Source organism: Equus caballus, chromosome 7, assembly GCF_041296265.1.
Source record: "Equus caballus isolate H_3958 breed thoroughbred chromosome 7, TB-T2T, whole genome shotgun sequence".
Taxonomy (NCBI): domain Eukaryota; kingdom Metazoa; phylum Chordata; class Mammalia; order Perissodactyla; family Equidae; genus Equus; species Equus caballus.
Window position 1 is genome coordinate 32,224,385 of NC_091690.1, and position 22,328 is coordinate 32,246,712.

Here is a 22,328-nt window from a genome sequence, read left to right on the forward strand (position 1 = left end):
GCTGTTCTTCTTTACAGTATCTATCTCTACTTATTGAGGTTTCTGATTTCAGGTAATCCTCATTAGTACTTTCCCCAAGGAAACTCTGAATAGAGTCTTACATTCATTTTTTTCCATAGGGTTTCATCTTATAAATCTTCGTAAAACCAAGAAATTGCATTCTTCAATTCTCCTTCCCTTTGCCATTGTGGACCAGCATAGTCCATCTCCATTAGCTTCTGCCTCCACTCTCAGGATTGCTCTAATCTCTGTGCTTATCGATTTCATTAAAACCATAGACCCTTCTCTGAGAATAATATGAAAATACTCACATAAGGACAAGATGCTCATTTTATCCTGCTACTAGATTCATCTCATTACATGGGTGCATCAAAGATGATGGAGGAGACAGGAACACTATCTCAAATAAAATTGATGGCAAGAAAGTGTCATTATTAGAATCCACAAAGCAGAAAAGTTTCCCACAAAACAGCTCATTCAGATTTGGATAGACATCCCAGTTTTTCTACTTACTTTTGCTTAGAAAGAAACCTCTCTCTCCAAGTCTATGAGAATTTAAATAAACTTAGTATTGATCTTCCTTTGGAGATTTTTTTCTCCATAGTCATAGTTTCTGTATGGAAAGATTGATTAAGTAGTTCTTATTTTATACTTTGATAACAATAAAATACTTAATTCTTGCATGAAAACTGATATTATTTCCTTGTAAAATAAGCTTTGATTGGAGACATGACTATTGTAGTCAGAACCATTTACTTGGTGTGTGTCATAATAGGACATTTATGGTTATTTTACTTGATTATTTCTTGTTTCTCTGAGGTTAATTTTAAGTTACTTTGTATTTCTCAAAGCACACAGATTAATTCTTTGAATATCATAGTTAATCAATAAATGTTTATTAAATGACACTGTTTATGTGTATTTATTAATGACATGTTTCATTATTCACTGAACTTTTATTGAATATCCCTTATGTGAAGGCATTGCACTAGGTGCATAAGACTTATAATTGCATCAAGGAACATTTACAACTGAGGTGAGAAGGACAGGGAAGGAGAAAAAATAATTACAAATTACTGTTTTATCTCTATGAGCAAGGATTATCATGGGTGCTTAATGAATATTGTCTACTCCTGCCAATATCCACATGAGGGAGGTGTTATTATTTAGGACTGAGGGGGAAGAAACTAAGGCCCAGGAAGTTTAAGAGGCCCAATATCACACAGCAAGTAAACAGTGTTTCTGGGAATTCAATTCAAGTCTGTATTTCTCACTGTCTCTAACGTGTGCCACTGAAGGAAGTCCATCAGTAAAAGTACATACAACTAGAGAAACACAGAGGAGAAATCAGCTTCTCCAGGTTGTCATCATGCAAGAGAGATTATTTGAGAGGAGTCTAGACTGAAGAGTTTAGTAGTGGTTTATCAAACATTCCTGGACTCACAGCACAGTGTGTTTGAGAAAACCATAGCTCAATTTCAAATGGGGCATGTGAATAGAAATGTCTGCAGGAGTCAGGCTCTGAAGGACCTTGTGTGATATGCTATAAAATTTGTACTTCATACCACAGACTGTGGAGATCAGATGCTGTTCTAAAGGGTAATGTAAATCAGTGTGGACAGGAGGCCGGACTCAGACTGGAGTAGTGGCTGGGATTTCCTTTAGGGAGCCATCAGGGCGTGATCAGTGTGTGAAAAGAGATGGTGGCATTTAGGAAGGAGACTGGATAATAAATAAAGGAAAAATAATTAAGAAATAGAGTAGTAGGAGTTATAGTCTGTTGAGTGAGAGTGTGAAAATGTAAAGGTGTGCTCTCAGTGTCTGACTTGGGTGTTTGCACGTGTTGATATGTCATTACTCAAAAGACAGAAGGGAGGAGGCAAGATACTAATTTCTCTTATACTATCTCACTTGAAAAGGCTCTGATGTTTGACAGAGAATTACTCTCTTTGTCTTGTGTTCTGTATAAAGCTTAGTTTGGCATGTATTTGGAGAGTATTTATGATGCTCCTTTATATATATATTAAGCTGAGGTTAGGAAGAATTTTAAACTAAATTATTGAATGATATTTTATAAATCCATTCATTCATCTATGAGCAGCTTCGGCTGTGTGAAGTATTATAACAAACTGAGGATAGAATAGTGTAACAACATATATTGAAGGATCCTAATCAATCATCTTTCTGCCCATTTCCTCATCTCTGAGTACTAAAAACTGATGAATAAACGTAAGGATTCAATTGAGGGTCAAACCTATGTTACTTTTGTTACTAATAAAGCTGAATTAAGAATGCAAGAGAATGCCCTCTCTCTCTCCCTGTAAAATCTGGAACCAGCAGCATCTTGATCTGCCCTCCCCCTTCTGCTCTTGGGAAGCAGGACCCTGACTTCAGCAAGCTGCTTGCCAGGCAACCCATCAGGGGCTGCCTGGATCATCCAGCAGACTATCCCGCTGCTCTCTCTTCAGAAAAGAACATAAATTGATTTAATATCAAGGATACACTATACTCTCAGCCAAAAATGCACTCTCTATTTCTCATCATGAATTATGTCTAGCTACTTTTTTCAATATAGCTCAACAGATGAAGCTGTAAAATGAGCACTCATAACTGTTAAAACATGCCAAATAATATAATGCCAACAAAATTGAACTGCATATGAATATCTTTTCTGAAATATTAATTTCAGAAAGAAATTAAATTATAACTATGAAATACACTTTTGTTGAATATTAAAGTCCAAAGAATTAAGATTCCACACTTGTTCCCTCCACAATTTTGTATTCATCTTATTCTAAGACTGAGGCGCCTTATTTGGGGCCATGGTTCCTTCTTCCGTGGCTCATTTCTGATCTCTCTCCTTGGAATTGCGTGAGGCTCCTGCTGTACTTCGAATCTGAATTGTTCTAACACAAAGGCTTTTAATTAATTTCCACTTTCCCAAGTGTAAATAGATTATTTTCACAAAACCAGCTTAATACCTAAAATATTAAAAACAAAAGCAAATCCTAGCCATATAGCAACATCCCAAGCAAGCAATATTCTTGGGACCCAATATGTTATCATTTCAACCCAACTGCTATTTTAACCAAAAACTGAGGGAGACCTAGTGGTTCTGGAGGGTAGTGGTGTAGACAGAGGAATGTGAGAGAAAGGAGAAAAGCTTGATGGCAGCTCTATCAGGATGCCAGTCAGTCTGTGCAGGTTGCTAGGAGCCCGTAAACCGTGTGTTTCGATTTAAAATTAAATTGTGAGGAATTTCCTATTGAGAGGTTTATTATGTTATTAGGATGCCATATCCTGGGAAAGGATTCATATGTAAATACTTCTTCCTGTCCTTGGTAGAGCAATTTCGGATAGTCTTGATTTTAGCAAGTGACTAAAAACTGGTTGTAGTTCATTCAGCTTTCAGCTTTCATATGTCTGCAATTTTACTTAAATGTAGATATCTGTTTAAATTGGTGCATGTTGTTGTTCTGTATCCTAATTATTTCACTCACGTTCCTCTTCTTATGTTAATAAAGATGCAATTGCATCCTAATTTGAAAGGCTAAGTAGTATCCATTCATTCATTCAACAAACTTACAGGTGAAGCTTTCTGTGTCGCTGGGCTATGTCCTGTGGACACAACAGTGAATAAGACAAACATGGTCTCTACTCTCATGGAATTTTCCATCGTAAAGAAAAGAAATTTATTGAAGGAGTTTAAGTATTAGTGTGATGAGTATCAGTCCATAAACACTATCCAGGCTTTACCAGATATCGTAGCATGTGGATTCTCCTGCTAATATCCAGCATTAATAGTGAGACCCAGTTAGCATGAGAGACTCTATGTCTAAAGCCCTCCTGTCTTATTCTGACTGTGTGCTTTAGAGAAACACTTAGAACTGCACTTAGACAAGGTAATCAGTAACCAGTCAGTAACCAGCAGAGAATGACTTGTTAGCAGATTTCAGCCCTCTGCCCAAACTGTTCCTTCTCTCTCAGATAAGAAAATAATTAATGTTTTCTTAGATTCCTCGGGAACGTCACATTCAGCAGATCCGAAACTTTTGTCTACAGAGAGGCATCCAACCATCTGCGGTGGTCCAAACCTGATACTCCTGAGCCTTCTTCTCAACCTTGTTTGCCTTATATAAGTCATTTCCCAATCAGTTCCCCTTTAAGATGTATTATTTTTTTAAGGACGCTAGTCTGCTGTTTTTTGATTAGCTAGTTCATTGCTTAATAAAGTGTCTCTCTCCACCGCCTTGCTACTTGATGGATGGGCTTTTGTCTTGCAGTGAGCAGATCTTGTCCTTGCTTGTTATCGATAGGACAGCAAATTTTTTAGAATTGCTTGAATCTAGCATATTATCAAGAATAGGCATTCCAAAAGCATGGAAATAAGATTCTGTGTGATCTTAGATTTTACTAATCAGGTTAGGAGAGGCCATGGAACCCTCATATTGCACCTCAAACCATTTATCTATGCCTAAATAGGCTTCATTTTGTACTTTTTGTCTCATGCCTTTTGTAATGGCAGAAATTTAGTTCATTTGGGATTTTCACTTTTTTGTTTTTTTTAAAGGTTTCAAATAGGATGGAAGCTTTTGGGAGTAATAATGGATTACAAAAGCTAGAAATCATTACAATGTCACAGAAATTAAGGGCTGGTGTGTCTGTGAGATCTCCAGAAAATTGTGCCCCTTCCTTCTCTCTGGATTCTGGAGAAAACTGAGAAATAACTATCAATTCCAGTAGTGTTGGAGGCCAAGTTGGAAGAAGTAACTTGATAGAAGAACCAGATGAGAATGGTCATTGAACTCCATAATTAGGCCATCTTCTCTTCAAACAACACTGGGCATGAAAGCTTTCCCAATGCTTTTCCACTAAAGAGTAATTTGGGATATCGGCAGCATGGTGCAGTAGGAAAACCATGATAGTAAGAGTTAAAAGGGTTTGGGTGGAGGTCTGGCTTTACCATAAGTAGATGTGTTATGAAGTGAAGGAAACTTACTGCCATATCTCAGTGCCGCAATCTACAGATGGGTACATGGGTAGTGGCACAGAATAAAAGAAGATAATAGTAAAGTCAATATACAAACATGACCTATTTCGGTGCATATTTTACCAGTTATTACTGAACATTTTCTATGTATCATGAGCTCTGGGGAGAAGTGCGAGGATGAGTTAATTGCCAAGCTGGTCTTTCAGGGCAGTCATGTGGGAGAGGGATTAAGAGTAGGGGCTTTGGAGTTAACTGGATCTGAGCTTGAGCTCTGGTGTGCCACTTAACGTGCAAACTTGGGTCCATTGTTTGAAGTCTCTGGTCCTCAAAGCTCTTTTTTACAAAATGAAAACTCCAGTTTATGGGGAATGATATGAAGATTAAACAGGATGAATATCTGCGAGATGTTCCTCACAGTGCCTAGAAAACAGATCATGTCCTATAAATGGTACTTAATACTATTTTTAGCAACATGGAGAAACTGAAATGTTTATAGGCATAAAAGAGGAATAACCACATTCTAAACGGAACCAGAAAAATGAAATGAAGGTGATTTGGCACAGAGATGGCTATTAAAGGGTGCTTCTTGGACTGCCACAGAGGCTCACTATCTTCAGCCAGGCTAAATTGCCTGCCCATTATAGAGATAAGAAATCTGTCTCCAGCTGCTTTCCATGGTCCTTGGATCACTTTTCTGGGATTATGGCACTGAGGATAACATCAGTTATAGAGTAACATATGGGGCCCCAGGGGTTACAGAGACACAAAAGCATAAAAAATCTTATTAGGCAAACAAAACATAATGCTTTAGAGGAAGCATTTTCTATTATCTGCTTATCTATTTAAGAAGAGGAAATAGGAGGATGATATTAAGAGACAATAAATTCTAAAATCTATTACAAAACACATAATTTATTCCACAGCAGTAAATACTATATTGTGGAACACCTTTTTTAGGGATCTTTTCACTTCCTTGTTCCTTAAGGAATAGATTAACGAGTTCAGCATGGGTGAGACTACATTATTTAATATTTGCACCACGGCACCAAGCAAAGGGTTGGGTGTAGGCTGCAGGTAGATAATAATTACAGGTCCATAGGCGCAGAGGATTGCAGTGAGGTGGGCGCTGCAGGTAGAGAAAGCTTTCTGCCTGCCCTTTGCTGAACGAATTCTCAAAATGGCAATCCCAATGCGTGTGTAGGAGACACAAACACTGAAGAAAAGCATTAAAGCCAGAAAGCCAACATTAGAGGAACCCACTTTCTGGGCCAGGGAGGTGTCGGCACAAGCCAGGGGTAAGACAGCAGGAATGTCACAGAAGAAGTAGTCTACCTGATTGGGGCCACAGTAGGTTAACTGAAAGGTAAAGGAGGTCAGAATGGTGGCCTGAAGACAACCCACCAACCAGGCTGCCATGACCAAACCAATACAGACTCCAGGTCTCATGACGAGCATATACCTCAGTGGGTGACAGATGGCAACAAAGCGATCATAAGCCATCACAGAATAGAGGCAGCCTTCAGTAGATCCCAGGAAATGATAGAAGAAGAGCTGTGCAGCACATCCCTTATAAGAAATGGCTTGGCTCTGGCCAGAGAGATAGAATAACATCTTGGGACAGGTCACAGATGGGAATAATATGTCAAAAATAGATAGGAGTCCCAAGAAGAAATACATGGGAGTGTGAAGGGCAGAGGATGAAACAATTGCTGTAAAGATGAGTGAATTGCCAAGCAGAGTGAAGAGGTAAATGAATGAGAAGACGACAAAGAGCACGGTCTCCAGTCCCTCTGTTTGAGGTATTCCCAGTAGAATGAACTCATTCAGCTCTGTGTGATTCCTCATGTTTCTGGAAGGGAGGTCTGATTAGAGACAAAAGACATGAAAGCATGAATGTGAAGGCTGATTTGTGACAGACACAATACCAATACATTCATAGTCAACAATCTGTTTAAACATAAAGATGATGTTGAAGTTAAGAATTAGAAATTCTACTAAAGAATTTTGGGAGCTATTAGTAAAACAAAGCTGGGCTTTCACGTCTTGAGATGCCATATTTCTTCACAAATATGGATACAAAGCAAAATGAGGCATTAACATGATGAGATATTGGATGTGCCCCAAGAACAGAGATCTCAGTACTGAACACATGGACGTAATTTAATTAATGTCCACAACCAATTATACAACAATAAATGCCTTAAAATAGATCAACCTGGAAGCCTGATCCTCTCGATTCCTTTCCAAAGCATATCTACAATTACTCAACATGTGGTCGAATACCCTGAATAGCCATCAAAGGTCAGGTTTGGCACCCGCACCTCTATTGAGAACAATGGATTGTGATACATGGCAATGAGCATTAAGATTTGGGTTGTATTGATATCATTCTAACTGGATATATTCCTTAGTTTGGGCATTTTCTTATTTATCGATAATTTGACTCAAAAGAAAGTAATGGTGACAAATTTGGTTATTATCCTGCGCTTTTAAATTGTTTAGAAGTTCACAACTAAGTTGTATCATTTAGACTGTAGGTTTTAGTGATGTCACATGATATATAATGATGTAGATATGAGATATTTGATATTTGCTCACAATTGGAATTTTGGAATCCAATGAAAGTATTTCAATTCTGCAGATTTTTTTGTGTTTTCTGATTTTTTTAAAAAATTTATTTTTATTTTATTGTGGTAAGCACATTTAACATGAGATCTACTCTCAACAGATTTTTAATTGTACAACACAATGTTGTTAACTATAGGCTTGATGTTGTACAGCAGATTCTAGAATTTATTCGTCTTGCGTTACTGAAACTTTATACATTTTAATTAGCAATCCCTCCTTTTCTCCTCCCCATGCCTCTGGCAACCACCATTCTGCACTCTGTTTGTATGTGTTTGAATATCTGTTTTATTTTAAAGGAAAAAGACATATAAGTGAATATGCTAAGAACGTGAAATGGCCACTAGGGTGTGCTGTGGTCAGCTGTCTGTTAGAATGCTGGCGTTTAAAGGTGCTAGTGAATCATCCAAGAAGAGGTGATGTTTTTACTTTTATGATCTGATTTTTGGAACTCCAAAGTGTATGAAAATTGTCAAATTATAATTGTCCTGCCTTCAGTTACAATTCCTAGTCAACTCCTCTGCTCCTCTTTTATAATTAATAGTTACCGATGGATAATTTTATCTTCTAAAAAAATTGAAAGTGCTAACATAGGTTAATATTATCCATATATTCCATATATACAAAAGGAATTCCGATGGAATTGAGTTCAGGTTCTATTAGACTATAAGGTTCCTGGGAGTAAAGACTATAAGTTATCATTATCTGTGGTATTTATCACTGTGCCTGTGAATAGTTGGCATTTAAATGTTTGTTAGATAAATGAGTGATGAAAAATTGGAAATTAATTTGTGAATTTACTTTGACTGTAGCTTCCATGAAGAGACCATGTTTATTCCTGCTCACCACTGTATCTCTATGACTTAGGAAATAGTAGCACCCAGTAAATGTTTTTTTTAAATAGAATTTTAGAATGCTCTGAAGTGATTCATTATGTCTTTAGACTATTTTAAGCCTTTTTTATTAACCATGGAAAGAAATGATTGTAGTGAGCCTGCTGTTGGTGTGAGATTTCATGCCTAATGAAAGGAATTTAGATATTCATCTAAATGTTGAGTGTCTAATTCTTGGATGAGATGAGCCTTGAACATCTTCATAATTGCTGGTAGCTGATAATTGCTTCTAGCATGAGGGAAAAAAATGTAAATGATAGGTGGAGGTGGAGTTAAGGAAGGATAATGGATCTCCTTGAAGAGAAGGAAAAGGAGAAAGTCATGATTAGTGGAAAATTCTTTAATAACAAGAAAAAGATGTGAAAAGAATTAGTGTAAAAATACCTGAAATAGTACAAAAATTATACACACAGCCATAGGTTCCAGATTTAGATCATGTATCTTAGTTCATGTGATAAGTGGAATGAGAACAGCATTATCACAATATATCAGTACAATTGATGTACTTTGTTATTATTGTCTTATGGTATCAAGTCTATAGAGATTCTGTTTATTGTATTGGGTCCTTTAAGCCTTTTGGTCCTTTAGGTTTCTTGTCGGAGGAAAGTCGGTATTCTTCACTTTTTTCAGACTACTTTTGTCTGCTTCCAGTGAGGCATCATTTGGGCCTGAAGTCACTTTGTACTTGTGCTGAAGCTGTTGAAGAGAGTGCATAGCCATGGGTGGCCCCATGATCTGGATTTGCCTTCTCTTTACACAGCTATCCTTGTTGGCTCCTGAACAACTTCTGTTAGGCTCAATGAACAGAGAGGGCTAATAGTAAGAACTGCTATGGGGAAATGGTGAGAAGGAAAGGTAAGATTTTTGAGGCAGGCAGATTTGTTTTTAAATCTAGGCTCTTGCTTAACAATTTTGTGACTTTGCCATGTTTCAGTTTAGTTATCTCTAAAATAGGGATGGAATTACATTGTAAGAGCTGTTAGGTAGTTTTAACTGGATAATGCAGTATGAGGCATCTATTACAGAGCATAGCTAATTCTAAATAACTCATAATTTAGGGGAAGTGTTTGGAAAATACCCCTGGGTACCCATGGAGATCCTCTCTGAATTATGCTGAGGTATAAAAACAAAACATGTGATGGAAAAGAATGGGAACCACGGCTTAAGTGTCTATCTCATCCCCCACACCTACAAGCAAGCGCCTGCCCCTCGAAACCATTGGAAACACAGTAAAATATGAATCATGCTTATGCTTGATATCAATGATATGCAAGGTGATGCATGAATCACATTTCTATTGGTTCTAAAGCAGTATAAACATTATCCTCTGTAAGATAACAACTGAGAGCAAAGAAAAACTATGAGAAATATCTCCTGAAAATAACACCATTTCAGATTAAAGTTTTGTTTACTATGTTTTTTTAAAAATTTGTCTTTCTAATTTCAAATATTTTTTTAATCTTAAACATTTAAGCTCATCCCCATTTTTAGACCCACAACCAGACAGGTTCATAGGCATCAAAGACACACATGGAACCAAGAACGACAATTGATAATTCAAATAGTGATTTAGGGTTATATCTGTAGTTAGAAAATGGATCCAACTTTCCTAGAAGATTCAATTCACATTCAAGCATTTGTCTAGGAAAGAGAAAACATGGCGCATTAAAAAGAATTTGGATTAGAGGTCTAAAGACCCAAGTTGAACTTCTGATTTTTGGTGATGTGACTATAGACAGGAAGTTTATAATATCTGAACCTCAGCTTCCCATCTTTAAAGAAGAATAAAGCATTCCCTGCACCAGTAGCCTCAACCTTAGCTAATCAGTTAATTTATCATTCCAACTGAGACAGTTTTGAGAGTGAAGGGAAGCATTATTAATAATTAAAGCAGAACAACAAGGGTAAAATAGGAAAGTTCCTGCGAAACCACTGGATAATCTCCTTGGTTTTATGTCCCTCACTTGTCTCTCACAATCTTTATTTTGACACACACCACTATAATTGTGCTCCTTGAAAATTTGGGATGTTCTTATAATTGTGCTTGGTAGATAGTGGGTATGTACTTAATGCTTGTTTTTGATTAACTGAGATAATATTTACCTCACAGAATTGCTGTAAAGATTAAATATGATGATGCTCATGAAATATTTTAATACATAACATATTTTATAATGATTCATTATTATTTTATTTGCTATAGAGTGTCTCATGCTAAAGAATTTGGGAAGTATTACCTATATGAAGATGGTAGTCAATGTCTTAAGTCTGAATGAGCTCAACAGGAGAGACAGGGTAAATCAAGGACAAAATAAGGATTGGAGGCCAAAACTTGAGAAATACTACATTTTAGGAAAAGGAGAGGGAAAAGGAGCCATGTAATAAGAAATATAAGCATTCTTCAGGGAATTTGGAAGAGAACCAGGAGAATGTCTTTTATATATCTATGTATCATAAAGACTATTATTCTCTCCATCCCATAGAAATATATTTTCTCCATGCCAAGGAATATACCCAACTAATTTTTTAATCCTAAGCAACTGTGTGGTACTTGGAATGTGATTGATGCTGAATTAATAATTAAGGAACAAAAAAAGAATAAATGAGTGCATTCCTGCATACTGTTTGATAGAATGAATGGAGGAAAAGACTCTAGTCATTGCATAAAATGAGAAGAAAGCCCTTAACTGTGATTTCTTACAACATTCTTTGTTACCTAGGACACCAGAGTGAGGGTAAAAGTAAAATCTGAGAAAGACGAGGAGATACTCTGAGCACTCACGTGTTCAAAAGAGTCATGACTGGTTCAATTAGGGAAAAAAATGTTTTTCCCTCCTTTTATCTTCAGTTTCTTCTATAAACTTTTGAGGCTCTCCATCCCAAAAGTCTCCCTTCCCTAGGTGCCATAGAATTGAACTTGGGTCCTCTAACTGCAGACTCCAAATAGTCTTTTTCATTCAGCACCACACAGAGAGAGGGTACTGTACATTGAAGGCTATCCTATCACCTATAGAGACTTCCTCAGAGTTTGCAGAAGTAAAAATATCTCCTACCTTTGTAAGATTTTAAATTATCTCAAAGTCCCTCTGGAGCCTCACTCGTGATATATCCCAAGACTCAGGGAGCAGGGGCCCTCTGAGTACAGGGAGCAATTAAATGCTAGATGTTGAGAGATTTTGAGTGAGAAAATAGTGCACATAATCAAAATAATCTTTAAAGTAATTGGGAAATCAAACAGCTTGTGGATTCCTTATGGCCACTATATTTTTCTGTTTTGGGTAGACATCCTATGGACTTCTTTCATTTTTTATAGAACTCAGGGATTTGGCCTCTTTATCTGTCATTTTTCCTTAGCACTTATGATTGTGGAAGAAATTGCAATGTAATGAAAAGAGTACTACCTTCGAGCCAGAGGTTCTGGGAATGAAAAACAAGTCTGTTTCTCATCAGCTGTGTGTCATTGAGCAGGTCAGTGGTCCCCTCTGAACCTTAATATTGCCATTTGTAAAATGGAGTCATAATAGTATTTCATAGGGAGATTGTGAGGATTAACTGAGATAATGCTTACAAAATTCCTGACACATACAACTTATTCCTATGATTTTTATTGAAATTGGATGGAACCGATTTATTTTCAACATTAAAATCTTTCATTTTGTTTCTTTTTTACTCCTTCCCTTCCTAATTTTAAGATGGATTTTTTGGTGTTTTTCTTATTTTGTTTTTGTCTGTTTGGTTGGTTTGTTTTTGTTTTAACTACTAGTAATTACCGTGAAAGAGATGATCAGAAACCACACCAAACCAAAACAAAGCAAAATCATATTTATAGAGTTAGAAAAAGATGTAAGAAATATCAGACTCCTTTTCAAATAATAGCCTGTTCTCTATGGAGCTTTAATATTTTCAAGATTCTTGGGATTCATCCAGGCCAATCCAAGAAAGGGAAAGTAGAACTAACATTGAAAGAGTGCCACATGTCTTTAAAAACCTTATTTTATTTAATGCTTACAACATGCATATAAAGTAGGTATTATTAGTCCCTTTTAAAAATGATGATGTGAGTCATCAGAGAAGTTAAGTTGTTTGGAGTAATCCCAATATAACACAAATAATAACTAGCGGAAGTAGGAAGTGAGTCCCAAACTTTGAATCTAAAGCTCACAGACTTAATTCTATGGGAGGATCAGGTTGATCTTAATATATCAGAACCTGGTTCCTAGTTTTCTCTACAATTTTTGACACTCTGGATTAGGATGGTATGCCTTTTACTAATATTCAGAGAATTAGAGCCTTGAACTTCACCTTGCCTATCCCCTTTCACATTTATTTATGCTTCTGGTTTCCCACGGTATAATATTTGCTCATAGTTGATGACGACTGTTAATCCTAAGCAATGATCAGCATCTTCTAAGGGATTTCTGACAAACATATAAGTGGCTGTGTGATGACAGCCATTATTGCTGTCTGAAATTAAAGCTGTCTGCCTTACTATGTAAAATACTTAGCACTGATTTCTAAGAAGAACTCAATATATAGAAGCTAGATATGTATTTTCTTTCAATCCATGCTATCTACTATCATCCATCTATGATGAGTTTCTGCTGAACCCAGTTTTCACGTGATCTCTTCAAACATAAAATTTGCAAGTTAACAGTGATCATATAAACATGATGTCTATTGAGATCTTGTCAAGATGGTTGCATAGGCCGACTCAGAATGCACCTCCTCCCACAAACACAACCAGGTAACTATTATTCTTGGAAAAATTACCCTGGAGAGAAAGATGAAAACTAGATAAAAAGAATCCCCACAACGAGGGACAGTCCTGACTGAGGCAGAAGAGGCAGAAATTCCTTCTGGAGAGGAAAAAAGCCACCTTTGTGAGCAGTGGAGCTTCACAGCTGGCCAGATGGGAGCCGCCCTAAGGTACACAGCCCTGCCTGAAGAAGTGAGGACCTTAGCGGGGGCACATTAAGCATCCTTTAGACACAGTACAACTGAGACAAGTGTCCTACTATCTGGCTTTACTGGCTATTAACTGCAATGGGGAATACCCCCAGAAAAGCTATCAGAGGAAAGCCAAAAAATCCTGGCTCTTAAATGGCCCATGCACAAATTCACCCATCTCAGAGAACAATCTGAAATCACCAAAAAGACAGCTGCACAGCCCTTTGGTGAAAAGAGACTCACCTGAAGTTTCTGGGTGTATTTTGGTGAGAGGTGAGACCTCTCCAGGGACTGAGACTTTGGTGGTGGCCATTGTTGGGACCTAGTACTGGTGTGCTGACACAGACTCCGGCAGACACCAATGAAGTTCGTCCCATGGCCTGATAGCTCAGGGGTCTGTCATAGCTACTAGAGTGCAAATTTAACCCAGTTCAGGCAGGGCAGGCAGCCTGCCCTAGACCCCACCCAATAGCGAGCCCTCAGGCTGCTTGTCGGCCTGAATAGACTGAGTGCCTTGATCTTCTACAGGCAGTGGAGTGTTTTCACCTCTGTGGGGCAGGGCCTGTGTGAGGACCAGGTGAACTGTGGGGGGAGGTTGTTGGAGAGGTGGGGACCTCTGCAGTGGGTCAACTGCGTACACTCCAAGGGGTTGGGAAGTGTGCATGGACCACAGCTGTGTTGACGGTGTGTCTGGACCTGTGGGGATTGGGGCTTATCAGCGGCAGAAAACCTGTGCTTCACAATCAGCCACAAAGAGGATTGGCTCCACCTTCCAAAGCCTGAAACAATTAGATGCTCTCATGCCTAGGACCAGCACCAATCAGCTATAATACTGATAGCTGACAACAGGCTTGCAGGACTGAGGCCTACAGCAACTATAAGCCACTGAGTCTAGCAACCAGCTACACTGGGTACATATTCAATTAACTGGAAAACTACAACAGGAGTTTGCTATTAAAGTTTGCAGCCAATGGTGCTGGGGCTCCCCAAACCCAATTTACGAACAGCTGACCAGGGAGGGAAAGACTAGACTCCCTGGGTACCTGCAGTAAGAGCAACACTACCACAGCAGAAGGACACAAATAGCCCAAACAGGGGTCAGTCCCAGATCATTTGGACTGGTGGCAAGAGGGAAGCACAGTGCTGGGCCTCTAAATGCATCTCATACATAAAGCCACTTCTCCAAGCTCAGGAGACATAGCTGACTCACCTAATACATAGATATAAGCAGCACAGAGAAAGAGGCATAATGAGAAGGCAAAGGAATACATTTCAAGCAAGGGAACAGGACAAAACTCCAGAAAACAAGCTAACTGAAACAAAAATAAGCAATTTACCTGACAAAGAGTTCAAACAAAAACTCATAAGGATGCTTACTGATATTGGGAGAAGGCTGGATGAACACAGTGACAACGTCAACAAAGAATTGGAAAATATAAAAAAGAATCAATCAGAAATGAAGAATTCAAGACTGGAAAAGAAAAAGTCCCTAGAAGGACTCAATAGCTGAGTAGATGATACAGAAGAACAAATCAGCAAGCTGGAAGAAAGAGTAGAGGAAGTCACCCAAGCTGAACAGATAAAAGAAAAAAGAATTAGACAGAATGAGAACAGTCTAAGGAAACTTTGGGATGATATCAAGCTCGCTAGCATTTGTATTATAGGTGTCCCTGAAGAAGAGAAAGACGAAGAGTCAGAGGATCTATTTGAAGAAATAATAGCTGAAAACTTTCCTAACCTAAGGAAGGAAACAGACATCCAAGTACAGGAAGCACAGAGACCACCAAACAAGAGGAACACCAAGAGGCCCACACCAAGACATAATATAATTAAAATGTCCAAAATTAAAGATAAAGAGAGACTCCTAAAAGGAACAAGAGAAAGGCAACAAATGACCTACAAAGGAAAGTCCATAAGGTCATTGGCGGACTTCTCAGCTGAAATCCTACAGGGGAGAAGAGAATAGCAAGACATATTTAAAGTGCTGAAAGGAAAATACCTACAGCCAAGAATATTCTATCCAGCAAGGTTATCATTCAGAATGGAAGGAGAGATAAAGAGCTTCCCAAACAAGCAAAAATTAAAGTTTATCACCAAGAAGTCTGTTCTACAAGAAATACTGATGGGAATTATTTAAGTGGGAAAGAGAAGACCACAAATAGGGATAGGAAAATTATCAAAAAAAAAAAAGGCAATAAAATCACTGATAAAGGCAAAAATACAGTAAAGGTAGGAGACCAACCACCTATGAAGATGATATATAAATTAAAAGACAAAAGTACTAAAATTACCTATTACAATGACAAGAAGGTAATGGATAGACACACACAAAATAAGAGATCAGATATGATTTCAAAAACATAAAATGTGGGAGGAGGAGAGTGAAAAAGTAGAGCTTTTAGAAGGAGGTCAAGCTAAAGAGACTATCAACTCACTATAGATTACTATATACATTATACAGAAACATCATGGTAATCACAAACCAGAAACCTATAATAAGAAAACAAATAAGTAAGAGGAAAGAAATCAAGCATATTACTAAAGAAAGCCATCAAACCACAAGGGAAGAGAGCAAGAGAAGAAGAAAGGAACAAAGAAGAATTACTAAAACACTTATTTAAAAAAAGTAACAAAATGGCCAAAATACATTTTTATCAATAGCTAATTTAAATGTCAATGGACTAAATTCTCCAATCAAAAGACATACAGTGGCCAGTTGGATAAAAAAACCAAAACCCATGTATATGCTACATACCAAAGACACACTTCAGAACTAAAGACACTCACAAACTGAAAGTGAAAGGATGGAAAAAGAGATTCCATGCAAATGGTAAAGAAAAGAAAGCAATACTTAATATCAGACAAAATAGACTTTAAAATAAAAATGTAAGAAGAGACAAAGAAGGGTACTACATAATGATAAAGGGAACAATCCAACAAGAAGATATAACGCTTGTGAATATCTATGTGCCCAAGATAGGAGCACCTAAGTATATAAAGCAACTATTAACAGACATAAAAGGAGAAGTAGACAGTAACACTATAATAGTAGGGGACTTTAACACTCCACTTACACCAATGGATAGATCATCCAAACAAGATCAATAAGGAAACACTGGCCTTAAAGGACACATTAGACCAGATGGACTTAGTACATATATATAGAACATTCCATCCAAAAACCACAGAATACACATTCTTTTCAAATGCACATGGAACGTTCTCCAGGATTGATCACATATTAGGCCACAAAACAAGTCTCAATAAATTTAAGAAGATTGAAATAATACCAAGCTTCTTTTCTGACCACAAAAGTATGAAACAAGAAGTCAACTACAGAAAGAAAATCAGAAAAGCCACAAAACTGTGGAGATTAAACAAAATGACAAAATGAACAACGATTGGGTCAGTGAAGAAATCAAAGGAGAAATCAAAAAATACCTGGAGACAAATGAAAATGAAAATATGACATGCCAAAATATGGAATATAGCAAAAGTGGTTCTAAGAGAAAGTTTATAGCAATTCATGCCTACCTCAACAAAGAAGAAAAATCCCAAATAAACAATCTAACAGAGCACCTAAAGAACTGAAAAAAGAAGGAAAAACAAAGCCCAAAATCAGCAGAAGGAAGGAAATAATAAAAGTCAGAGCAGAAATGAATGAAATAGAGACTAAAAAAACCATAGAAAAAATTAATGGTTCTTTAAAAAGACAAACAAGATTGACAAACTAGACTAGACTCACCCAGAGAAAAAGAGAGAAGTCTCAAATAAATAAAATCAGAAATGAAAGAGGAGAAATTACAACAGATACCTCAGAAACACAAAAGATTATAAGAGTATACTATGAAAAGCTATATGCAAATAAACTGGATAATCTAGAAGAAATGGATAAATTCTTAGAATCATACAACCTTCCAAAACTGAATCAAGAAGAATTAGAGAACCTGAATCAACCAATCACCCGTAAGGAGATCGAAACAGCAATCAAAAACCTCTCAAAAAATAAATGGGCAGGACCAGATGGCTTCCTTGGTGAATTCTACCAAACATTCAAAGAAGACTTAATACCTATCCTTCTCAAACTGTTACAAAAAATTGAAGAGGAGCAGAGGCTTCCTAACTCATTCTGTGAAGCCAACATTATCCTGATACCATTACCAGAGAAGGACAACATAAAAAAAGAAAATTACAGGCCAATATCACTGATCAACATTGATGCAAAACTCCTCAACAAAATATTAGCCAGTCAAATGCAACACTACATTAAAAATATCATACACCATGATCAAGTAGGTTTTATTACAGGATGCAGGGATGGTTCAACATTTGCAAATCTATCAATGTGATACACCACATTAACAAAATGAAGAACAAAAATCACATGATCATCTCAACAGATGCAGAGAAAGCGTTTGACAAGATACAGCATCCATTTACAATAAAAACTCTAAATAAAATGGGTATAGAAGGAAAATACCTCAACATATTAAAGGCCATATATGACAAACCAACAGCTAATATCATTCTCAATGGAGAAAAACTGGAAGCTATCCCTCTAAGAACAGGAACCAGACAAGGATGCCCACCGTCACCACTCTTATTTTACATAGTATTGGAAGTCCTAGCCAGAGCAATCAGGCAAGAAAAACAAATAAAAGGATCCAAATTGGAAAGGAAGAAGTGAAAGTGTCACTATTTGCAGACAACATGATTTTATATACAGAAAACCCTAAAGAATCCACTAAAAAACTTTTAGAAATGATAAATGAATACAGTCAAGTCACAGGATACAAAATCAGCATACAAGAATCAGTTGCATTTCTATACACTAACAACGGAGTAGCAGAAACAAAAATTAGAATACAATCCCATTTACAATTACAACAAAAAGAATAAAATACCTAGCAATAAACTTAACCAAAGAGGTGAAAGATCTGTATACTGAAAACTAAAAAACATTGTTGAAAGAAATTGAAGCAGACACAAAGAAAAGGAAATATATTCCATGCTCTTGGATTGGAAAAACTAACATTGTTAAAGTGTCCATACTTCCTAAAGCAATCTATAGACTCAATGCAATCCCTATCAAAGTTCTAACAACATTTTTCACAGAAATAGAACAAAGAATCCTAAAATTTGTATGAAACAACAAAAGACCCTGAATTGCCAAAAGAATCTTGAGGAAAAAGAACAAAGCTGGAGGTATCCCACTCCTTCTCTCTATTATTAATGTTTGGTCAACAGAGTTCATACTCAAGCTCCCAAATTGGAACTCCTTAGTTTGCCCTCACATGTTCAACCATTTTCCCTCAGGGCAAGCTTTCCATGCTAAAGCTGTTAGAGGGGCTCCCAGCCTCTATCAAGTTTGCTCCAGTTCCTCTGCCATGAAGCTGCATACTCTGTCTTTGTACATTAGTTGACTATTTCTCTCCATTCCTTCTGGTGAGTTCCTCCATGAGATGCTCCCACAACAGTGACCTGGTCTTCAGTCAGGATCATTTTAATCCACCAGAGAAAGAATTATGATGTTGGGTCTCAAAGTGCAAGTACTGAGATCTCAGCCCCTTTCCTTCCAAGAAGTTTCATTGGCCCTTATGCATATTTCCTCATCTGTTTCCTGTGACCAGCTCTGCAGGCCATAGGTGGACATTAGGGGTAGTCTTTATGAATCTTGTGAATTCCTTCCAGGAGGGCAACTCAAATCTTGCTTTCCAGATCATATGTTTGGTCAAGATGACTTGCTATTCTCATCCGTACAAAGAAACCAATGACAAATGGCAGCTTGGCTCACTAAAACCATTTAGATTTCTGCAAAATGAAGCATACCACTACACAATGAAAATACAAAAATACGTTTTTTAAAAAGTTCAATGTACTGATCACACTAAGAATATGATTTTCAAAAATTTCAGTTATAATTTAATAAAAATAATTGCATAAAAACAAAAGGTATAAATAATTTTATAAAATTAGTATTGAGAGCTTAATCTGAGTTGAGCCCTAGACTGAGTTCCTTAAGTGTATTATATCACTTAACCCTTAAAATAATCTTGAGATAAGTATTACTACTTTGATTCTTCAGATGAGGAAACTGAGGCTGGCAAGTAGAGGAGCTGGCTAGGGTGTGAAATGCCTCATTTAAAAATGAGTAAGCTGAGACTCATAGAGGTGAAAATAATTTGAGCCAAGGCATAAGAATTATAGTAGATAATACATACATAGTGCTTACTATGTATCTGACGTTGTTCCAAACAGTTTAGATATATTAACTCATTTCATTCTCATGGCAAGCTTTGTGACTTTTCAGAACAACGCCAGTCACACCATGACCAGCTGTCTCTCGGAATGGAAAGGAGTCCACACTGTCCATTAAAAAAGCTCATCTTCTTCTCCTGTATATCTAGGGACCTGGATATTGTAAAAGTTATTTTGGAGTCAATGTTCTATCAAATATTTGCTGAGCCACACTCATTTTATTTGGAAGCCAGTTTGATTATTGGGGTATCCCATGGGTAAAAGATTAAACTGAGCCAGTTCCTATAATTATTCTGAATCCCAGGGCTACTGAGAATTTAAACCTATAATCCTGGTTTTATAAAAATATGATATTGAAATTTAATTCTATGTCCTCTTATATTCTCTGAATTACAAATCCAGTGTTCATATAACCCAGCCATTCTGATTTTATCTCTATCTCAATACTAACATTTCAACTCCTGCATCAGATTTCACTTGTTCCTTAAAATAAAATCACAGCTATGGCTTTGACCGCTTGGTGACATGGGCCAGGCTCCTGTGGTCTCCTCTATACTATTGTTTGGATGATGCTATTAGAGTCCAACATACATCCCAGTGCATCTCTTTCTTTGTTCTGGAAAGTACTGGTAAGTGCTTCATACCCAACCAGATAGACTTTACTTGTTGTGTATGACACCTATTACACTCTCACCCCTTGTAAATTGTCAACATAAGAATTGTCCACATAAGCATCATTTTTTCAAAGCTGTAATTAAAGACTTAAACAGGGGCCCATGTGATAAATTCCCCATTGATTTGTTTTGAAGAGAAGCTGTCTCTGACAATAAAATAGCTTGAATCTTTTGGCAAGTCTTGGAACATTTTAGCTTAATGTATTTCACTTATTTGCCTATCTGATAGAAACTAGCATTCAATTATGGTATTTTAATTATTGGTTGCACCTGGTAACTTCTACCCTCTGTCTTCTCTTTTATATGTGTTCCTCTTCCGTATTTTTTATATGTTTATAACTAACTCAAACCCTTTGCAAGCAGGTAGAGTGTAAAGATCAAACTGTGTTTTAGATTTGAGTTTTCTCAGCTTCCAATGTACCTCACTGCAACTGATCTTTATGTCTTTAGGATTCTCGAGTTCCTTTTTGTCTTACGGTGCCCTTGTCCATTCTGGGTTGACTGTTTGATGGGAGATCCATCGGCAGTGGTGAGTTTCTACCCAAATATCCCAGAAGCTCAGCCACCAATTACCTGTGGAGAATTTGTCTTTCTCATGGACTGCTCAGGACACATGCAGGGCCCCATGAGTAAACAGGATAAATCTCAGCTGCGCATAGAGGAAGCCAAGGTAAGACTAGTTTTTCTTTTTTCTTTTTCTGGTCAAATGCTCAAGTGGGGATGACTCTCAGGGGTTAAATTAGGGTCCATCTGGAGCTACAAGTCTGTTTCCCACCTGCGCTACAGCTAACATGATCACCTGAGGTTAGCCTTGGAACATTAGGGCCTGGAGGCACAAAGGAGACGATGACCCATATGTTCAAGACTGAGATTGGCAGGGTCTGTGTGTCTGAGAGGATCCTCTCTCACTCTGCTTCCTCATACTTTCTTCCTTGAGGAAACACTGATTTTACTGCTGAAGACTTTGTGTATAAGTTATTATTTCAACGTCTCCGGACTCTGATCTTCCTATGAGGCTTTCTTTCTGTAAGTTGCTAGAAAGGCCATAGAGAATCCAGAAAGATACTTTAAAGAAAGGACTAGCTTGTTAAAGGGGTTACTGCAGAATTGACTTTGGCATTGGAGGTTTCAGGTAAGATTGTTTATGATGAGTGTATCACAATTCAGGGATTCAATATTGGGCAATGTTGAGTAGCTATCATGTCGCTGGCTGTGTTTGTTTTTCTCAGGAATAGTGTGAAGTACAGTCAGCATGCAATGGAGTAAGCACTGAAGAGAGTTAAGTATATGCGGACAGACCTAGGGGGCACAGAAAACTTAACACCATTCCAGACAATTTACAGGGACACAGGGCACCCCCTACAAGTAAGAGAAGCAACAGAGCTAATGGAAAGAGACAGAGACAACGAAATCTGTTTAAGAATCCACAGCCCTGAGATTAATTGCAGGATTGTTGAAATATGGTATGTAATTCAGAGTCTTTTATAATGTAGGAGAGATAAAAAGATAAGAAGCATTTCAAAGAATTCTTTTTCCTTAGCTCCATGCTGTAAATGATGGAAGTTCTTTTTCTGGAGTGCTATGAAAGCCTTAGATGAAGCTAGTAGGGGGAAGTGCTGAAAATTCTGAGGGTTCTAAACAGACCATGTAGGAATGTTAGAAATCTCTCACCTGTCTTAAGAGATATCAGTGTCTCTGGAAAGAAATGGTTTGATTTTTCAAGGGCAAAACCTGATTAATACTTCTGCCTGAAGTCTCGGGCTACCTTGTAATTCACCTGATGAAAATTTTCATATTTCATCTAATCCGAATGTGAAATTATCCTGGTGATTGGATCCCCCTTGTACAAGAGAAATTTTAGAGATATATTTGTTTCACTGTTTGAGTTCTAGTGTCCACTTAGGTAATTATGATAATTCTCTGTCTGCTATTTATTCTTTT

General features: G+C 37.3%; 1 protein-coding gene and 1 pseudogene across 1 annotated transcript; one reads left to right on the forward strand and one right to left on the reverse strand.

Annotated features, from left to right (window-relative positions):
- LOC100071937 (von Willebrand factor A domain-containing protein 5A-like) overlaps positions 1 to 22,328 on the forward strand; it is an 81,513-nt pseudogene that overhangs the window by 58,479 nt on the left and 706 nt on the right.
- Positions 5,903 to 6,835, reverse strand: OR10N1 (olfactory receptor family 10 subfamily N member 1). The gene has a single exon (NM_001391829.1). The coding sequence runs from the start codon at positions 6,833 to 6,835 to the stop codon at positions 5,903 to 5,905; it is 933 nt and encodes a 310-aa protein (NP_001378758.1).

What these genes read in the sequence shown, in the direction of transcription:
- OR10N1 (NM_001391829.1), bottom strand. Translation starts at nt 6,835, where the DNA reads ATGAGGAATCACACAGAGCTGAATGAGTTCATTCTACTGGGAATACCT.